This window comes from Micromys minutus, assembly GCF_963924665.1.
Source record: "Micromys minutus genome assembly, chromosome: 22".
Classification (NCBI taxonomy): Eukaryota; Metazoa; Chordata; class Mammalia; order Rodentia; family Muridae; genus Micromys; species Micromys minutus.
Genome location: NC_137957.1, coordinates 32,714,694 through 32,722,053, shown reverse-complemented (window position 1 = coordinate 32,722,053; position 7,360 = coordinate 32,714,694). Strand labels below are relative to the sequence as shown.

Sequence of the window (7,360 nt, the reverse complement as noted above, 5' to 3'; positions counted from 1 at the left end):
TCAGGGGTTTGTGTTGTTTATAACAAAGGTTAGCCCTTGGGGTCAAACATATAACAGATATTTAACAACCATCCATGTGTCAAACTAATAAGGTACTGCAGTCATCCTCTGCCTACATAATTACTACACAGTGGTTAAGACTAAATGCAAATAGAACCAGTTAGAGAACCTGTAATTAAGACACCTTTCATTTACATACAACGCGTATCTTACCGGTTATCATGACACTCTATTGCCAAGAAGTTTTGTTCCCTATGTAATTTTCATCTGAGTCCTTTATGCTTCAGGGCAGGGTTTATTGCTGTTGTCTGTTGTCAAGGGCTGTGAAAACCACCAAAATGTGACCTCTCAATATTCTGTAGCTTTAAAACCCTGTTGCTAAAGCACAAATGATACAATTACTATATGTGTTATTTAAAAAAAAAAAAAAAAGACCTAGAGTGGAAACCGTTATTGTAACCACGTGGTCTAGTAACTTTAAAGCATATGTTTCCAAGTCTTCCGACCACTTCAGGTGTGTATAAGTTTACACATGCAAATAAGCGGTTGAGAATAGAATAAATAAAATACATGGAAAACATGAATTAAGAGAGGGTGAACATGCGAATAAAATATTATCTATCATGCGCTGCTAGCATTTGTATCTACATTACGTGCAAAAATCGTAATTAAACACAGAGAACTTAGTCCCTCTCAGTGCGTGCGTGCCCTGTTCCTAGCTTGCCAGTGCACCCAAGCCCCTCTCCGGTCTTCACAAGTAGCTGATTTGGGCGCCGTCTCTTTAAGGTGTAATAGAATCTTGATTGCATCGATCACGGGCTCCCATCCGCCTCGCCACCACCGATCACACCGCTCTCCCGGTTACTACCGGCTTCCCGACACCAACCGGGAGTCCGCTACGTCCGGTGCTCGCGGGCTTCGCTGTGTGCGCGCGCGGCGGACCCCCGCGGCGCGCTCCCGCCAGGCCTTCAGTTGTCAGCCGCGCGAGCGGCATCTCGGGGATCGTCTGGCCACGCCTGGAGCGCGGGCTTTGATTGGGCCGCCGTTGTTGTAGTGACCGGGAAGCGCCGGCACTCCGGGCTGACGGTTCCGGGCGCCGCACGGTCCCCCCTCGTCCCCACCCCTCCCTGTTCCCCCAAAGCCCCGGACGCCGTCCGCTCCCCGCATGGCCTCCGGCCCGGTAAGGTCCCCGCCGCTACCAGAGCTGACCCTTGGGCGGCGGGACCCGGGTAGGGGGACCACACCGGGCCTGACAGGCCTGGGAGGTAGCCCCGAACCCGGAGCTCCGCTCGCTCAGCTCCCCGGAGCGGGACGCCGTGCCCGGGTTGAGCGGTGGGCGCTGCTCCCCGGATCCGGGCGCTCCGGGCTGAGCCGGAGCTGGCTCCAGGACTTGCCGGCAGGGTTCCGCGACGCGCCTGTGTCAGGATCACCCGGGAGGTTTAAAGGGAGCGGGAGGCTGCGGTGAGCACCTGCGGCTCGGCACGGTGGCTGGGTCCCTCCGCGGCTCGCACCGGTGCCTGGGCTGGGGGTTCTTCCGGATGGGGGAGCCCCCTCCGGATGGGAGCTGGGGCAGTGCCCGAGCCTCTCACCCGGGCTATGATGCCCGCGTCTCCCTGATGCTACGGGGTCCTCTTCGGCTCCGGGGGAACAGGCAACGTTGACCTCTGACCTCGAGAGTTCGAATTCTGAAGCTGCTTTCCAACCTAACAACTTTCCATCCTAGGAGGATCCGATTCTGGAACGTTATTTTAAAGGTCACAAAGCTGCGATCACCTCCGCTGACTTCAGCCCCAACTGCAAACAAATTGGTAAGTTTTTTTTTTCCTTCCTTTCTTTTCTTTTCCGACAGTAACCAAAGCTCACATAGCTGAGAGCCCTTCTTTCTTTCATCTGTGTCTGAGAGAGCCAGGCGGGATGGGGTGCACCGCACCACTCCAGGTCCCTGGGTCTTGACTCTGAACAGACTCAGCTGGCCTGGGCCTGACGGACAACTTTCGTGAACTAACCACCAGGAGGAGTGAGTGGGAAGGGGAGGGGTTTGCGATCGGCCTGGGGAGGGTGGAGTATTGGCTGGAGAGTTTGTGAAAAGTTCTGAGCCGAGCAGGAGGAAGTGGGGACGGACCAGTTGAGCTGCACCAGAGGCCGGGGAGCGAGGGGTCTCAAGTGACCCCTGGGAAACTCCGGTGTTGGGAAGGAGCCGAGTGCCTCCATGAAAGGAGGGACCTTCTCGGAAGTTCGCCCCTACCTGAGCCGGGAACTCCAGCTTGAGGATCCGCTGCATTTCCCCCGCGTGCTGGCGCGGTGGCCGCCTCTACACACGACCCGGTGAGGATCCGGATGGCCGTGAGGTGGACCTGGGCAGGCAAAAGCTGCCTGCTGCTGGCGCTTTTAACACTGGCTTATATTCTGGTGGAGTTCTCAGTCTCCACTTTGTATGCCTCCCCAGGAGCTGGCGGTGCCAGGGAGCTGGGGCCAAGACGGCTCTCAGACCTTGAGACAAGCGAAGAGGATTTGTCTCAGCCTCTTTATAAAAAGCCCCCTGCAGATTCCCATGCTCTTGGGGAATGGGGGAGAGCGAGCAAGCTCCAGCTCAACGAGGGTGAACTGAAGCAGCAAGAAGAACTCATTGAGAAATATGCCATCAACATTTACCTCAGTGACAGGATCTCCCTGCACCGCCACATAGAGGATAAAAGAATGTATGAGTGTAAAGCCAAGAAGTTCCAGTACAGGTCGCTCCCCACCACCTCCGTTATCATCGCCTTCTATAATGAAGCCTGGTCCACTCTGCTTCGAACCATTCACAGTGTATTAGAAACGTCTCCAGCTGTGCTTTTAAAGGAGATCATCTTGGTGGATGATTTGAGTGACCGAATTTACTTGAAGGCTCAACTTGAAACGTATATCAGCAACCTCGATAGAGTTCGCTTGATTAGAACCAATAAGAGAGAGGGGCTGGTCCGGGCCCGTCTGATTGGGGCCACATTCGCCACCGGAGATGTCCTCACGTTCTTGGATTGTCACTGTGAGTGTAACTCTGGTTGGTTGGAACCCCTTTTGGAAAGGATCAGTAGAGATGAAACAGCAATTGTATGTCCAGTTATCGACACGATTGACTGGAATACTTTCGAATTCTACATGCAGACGGGGGAGCCCATGATTGGTGGTTTTGACTGGCGTTTGACCTTCCAGTGGCATTCTGTTCCCAAACATGAAAGGGACAGGCGGACATCAAGAATAGACCCCATCAGGTCACCCACCATGGCAGGAGGACTGTTTGCTGTCAGCAAGAAGTATTTTCAGTACCTGGGAACGTATGACACCGGCATGGAAGTCTGGGGCGGTGAAAACCTTGAGCTGTCTTTCAGGGTTTGGCAGTGTGGTGGCAAGCTAGAGATCCACCCATGTTCTCACGTTGGCCACGTGTTTCCCAAGCGGGCGCCCTACGCTCGCCCCAACTTCCTACAGAATACTGCTAGGGCGGCCGAAGTGTGGATGGATGAATACAAGGAGCATTTCTATAACCGAAACCCTCCAGCTCGGAAGGAGGCCTATGGCGATATTTCTGAAAGGAAGTTGCTGAGGGAACGGCTGAAATGCAAGAGCTTCGACTGGTATTTGAAAAACGTGTTCTCTAACTTACATGTCCCCGAGGATAGGCCTGGCTGGCACGGAGCCATCCGCAGTATGGGCATCTCTTCGGAGTGCTTAGATTATAATGCTCCTGAAAACAACCCTACAGGTGCGAACCTTTCGTTGTTTGGATGCCACGGTCAAGGAGGCAACCAGTTCTTTGAATACACTTCAAACAAAGAAATCAGGTTTAATTCCGTGACTGAATTATGTGCAGAGGTACCCCAACAGAAGGATTATGTAGGGATGCAAAACTGCCCCAAAGATGGGCTCCCTGTTCCGGTAAACATCATTTGGCATTTTAAAGAAGATGGAACGATTTTTCACCCTCACACAAGACTGTGTCTTAGTGCTTACCGGACAGCCGATGGCCGACCTAGCGTACAGATGAAAACTTGCGATGCCCTTAATAAAAACCAGATCTGGAGGTTTGAGAAATAGACAAGCAGGACAGCACCTTCTCTTCGGGAGCTGACTATAGCCTCTGGAAAGTCACCATGCCCAGTGATGATTGTCACCGGGCAGCTGTCTGTAAGAACACTGGAAAGCCACGGTTCATCTGGGGATGTCACTCTGAACCTGGGTACACAGAGCACTGCTGCACAATATCCCAAAGTGCCTTCTCTGCTCTTGGGTTGTCTTATTTAAAAGTTATGGTCCCCTGCAACTCCTTAAAGAAAGTGGCCAAGAACTGAGATGCACAGTGGGGGCCGAGGGTGTGGCTTAGCAGTGGCATGCTTAGCTAGCCTGTACAAGACCCTGAGTCTGACCCACAGCTCCACAGCATACCTGCAAGACTTAATATTTAGAACATAAAGGCCCAGGCAAAATGGGGTATGATTCATTCTGATTGGTAAATTCATTGCCTGTACTTTTTTTAAAAATCAAAACATGAATGTGTGATTAGAGCTATTACTTTTTGATTACATTCTTTAAGCCAGCACATTAAATTTTAGGTTTTTAAAAAACCAACTTGTCTTTGATGAAATAAAAGTTGAAGAAATTTGATCTTGAGGAAAAGGCCTGGGGTTGATATGTTTCACTGGACAAGGGGCCCGGTCTGAATGCAAGCTTGGAGGTCTTTTTTATTTTATCTTATTTTGAGACAGATCTTATGCATTCCAGGCTGGCCTTGAACTCCCGCGTCTTGCTTCCACCTTTCAAGTACTGGGGTTAGAGGTGTGAGCCACCACAGGTGGCTCGGAGGTCTTGTTTGACAGACAGATCTCTCAGAAAGATAGTGAGATGTTCGTCTTCTGTTCTTTGTAACTGTGAGCTGTTCAGCAGAACTGACATATCTTGATACCTCACATAAGTCTGCTCCCTAAGCTGCACTCTGTGAACTTGTTTGTAAGTAATAGGGCATTTTCTGATCACACCTCTTTAGGTTATGAATGTACTAGAGTGAGGCTCATTCCGAATGCTGTCCCTCCCTTTGTCAATGCCTAATCATTTGAAGTAAACACAATTGAGACCTCCCTGAAGCTTAGCCAATTGTGATTACTGAAAAGTGGGAAACTGAAAGTGGGGCCCAACTTCTGCAGAGAGTGATCAACTCCTCCGGAGTTCATGCTGACCTGGAAATTTAAAGGCTTCCTCTTAAGGTTGCAAGGGGGAAAAAGCTGTCTTGGTCATTGTTGATTGGTCCCTTGAAGCTCCTTGAAAGCAGAGACAGCCTGGCACGTGGGCAGCTCTTCTTTTGTGTGAACAAATGTTTCAGCAGCAGGGTTTGTTTATCTTGCTTGGGCCTCAGTTTCCTCTTCTGCATTGCTGGATTGGTTCTTGAGGATCCCTTTCAGTCTAAAGGTCAACTGTACACCCCTCTGTGCCACTACACCCCGGCCACTTCCAGAAACATTTTTGTGTCTTTTCTTTTAACGTAGGCAGTGCTGAGCAGCTAGACAGTGTTCAGTTTTGAAAACAGTGAAAATCGATTTGTAAACGTACGTGAGCTGAGCTCACCTGAAGTGGTGTGTTTCTCAGAGGATATTACTAGAGTTAGTTTTGTAATAATTTTATTTTGACAACTTTTTAAAAGTTTTAAACTTTCAAAGCAGTTCTTTGATTAAGAATATAAATATTTCCAAAGCTAAATTGTTTCAGAAGTCCACGTTTTGACACATTTTTACAGTTCCCTTCTAAGGTTTTATCTAGAAAGCACAGCCAAATTTGAGAGGGAGTCCCAGTTTCTTGACTTTAATATGAACAAAATGCATGCTCCAGAGAGAACCAGCCCAACAGGAATTCACAAGAAAAATTGTTTTCAGTGTTCATGTGACAGGATGGAGAGAGGGAATTTTGTAAACTCTGAATTTAAGTGAATCACTTAGGGTGGCCATTTCAAAACCTTAGTTTATGTGTACTTGTGACTGTTCTCTGATTGACTCTTAGAATGAAAGTCTCCACCTTTCTGTAAGTTATCCATCATCCTTAAACTTCATGGACAAGTTGTCTAGATTCCTTGAGCAATGGCTCACCCTGAGTTTCATTTAAGGAAAATATATAAAAATGTTCATTCAAGAAGGAGTTCTACATGCATTCTCTCCTTGCCCCCGTCTTTTTGCCGTTTGTTCTGGTCAGTCCCCGTCACATGAGAGAATTCAATGGATGCAAGTCAGAAGTGACTATTGAAAACACTTTTCCTTAATATCTCTGGGCCCCTATCCAAAGGGAGAAGACACTTAGAGAGACAGTAGAGTATTTCCGTCTGAGTTACCTGTCTCCATGTCGGTAGTTATGGCCCATCCATCCTTTTTTAGGCTGGTAGTCTATTTCTACCTGTAATTCAGAAGTGTCTAACTAGAATAGTGTGCAGAACAAAGGAAACTGGAGTTGTGTTTTTATATGTAGACCTGTTCCGATTTCATACCAAAAGCACACCATAGTGAAACCTGCAGAAGACTCTTTCACTTGCTTCCATCTTTGGCCAGCCACCCAAGTCCTCTATTTTGCTGTAGAATTTACAGGTTTAAATGTTAGGGAAATATTTGATGAGCAAAGAGTTTTCCATTTTGTTGTCTACTTGACCAGTCCTGTGAATAGAGCTACATCTTAGCACTTGTTTCTATTCTAAAAATGGTAATATATTCATCAGAAGGATTTCAATAACTTTAAATACCTTGTTTGTAAGGGAAAGTGTATTTATTCAGCCAATAAATAATAGGCTCTTGGGTGTGCAGTGAAATAGTCCAGGCAAAGGATTTTTTTTTAAGTTGCATACTCTCAGTTATTTTATTGTCTCAGTTTTAATGAATAAAATTTGTTTTTTGTCTTTTGGAATTGCCATTTTATTAAGATTTCTGAATGAGCACAGAGCTAAGGTTCAGATCTGTCATTTGAGTGGTGACTGTTTCTTTTTGTTAATGGTGTCTGTAATATTGATGAAGACATGCAATAAAATGTATGCCTAATTATTTTTGCAAACTGATTCTGATGATTTTAGTCTATGGATTAATGTTCCTATGTACACATTTATGGCGGTGGTGTGGTGGTTACATCAATGTGATTATTTTGCTTACTTGAAAGTTCATACAGGTTGTAAGTTGTGCTTCCTGCTTAACCACGTAAGATACGGTCAGCCAGTAAGGAAGTGGTGTCAGGGCTATTAGGAATTGTGAGCAAACTGGAAATGATAAGGATCTCCGGGACCCATTTTGCCAGCTATTCAAGAAAACAAGTGGTTCCCTGGGCACATGGGCACTCCTCCTTTCTAAATCTTGGGCTGAAT

At 47.5% G+C, this 7,360-nt stretch overlaps 2 protein-coding genes across 4 annotated transcripts in view; both read left to right on the top strand.

Moving 5' to 3' along the window:
* Window positions 1-1,055: 1,055 nt before the first annotated feature.
* POC1B (POC1 centriolar protein B) overlaps window positions 1,056-7,360 on the top strand; it is an 85,368-nt gene continuing 79,063 nt past the window's right edge. For all 3 annotated transcript variants that reach the window (XM_080936025.1, XM_080936026.1, XM_080936024.1), the window contains exons 1-2: window positions 1,056-1,180; window positions 1,724-1,808. In XM_080936025.1, coding sequence (XP_080792151.1) covers window positions 1,166-1,180; window positions 1,724-1,808 — 100 coding nt within the window. In that variant the 5' untranslated portion in view covers window positions 1,056-1,165. The remainder of the gene's footprint in view (window positions 1,181-1,723; window positions 1,809-7,360) is intronic.
* Window positions 2,150-4,912, top strand: GALNT4 (polypeptide N-acetylgalactosaminyltransferase 4). The gene has a single exon (XM_080936023.1). The coding sequence runs from the start codon at window positions 2,338-2,340 to the stop codon at window positions 4,072-4,074; it is 1,737 nt and encodes a 578-aa protein (XP_080792149.1). The 5' UTR covers window positions 2,150-2,337; the 3' UTR covers window positions 4,075-4,912.

What these genes read in the sequence shown, in the direction of transcription:
- GALNT4 (XM_080936023.1), top strand. Translation starts at nt 2,338, where the DNA reads ATGGCCGTGAGGTGGACCTGGGCAGGCAAAAGCTGCCTGCTGCTGGCG.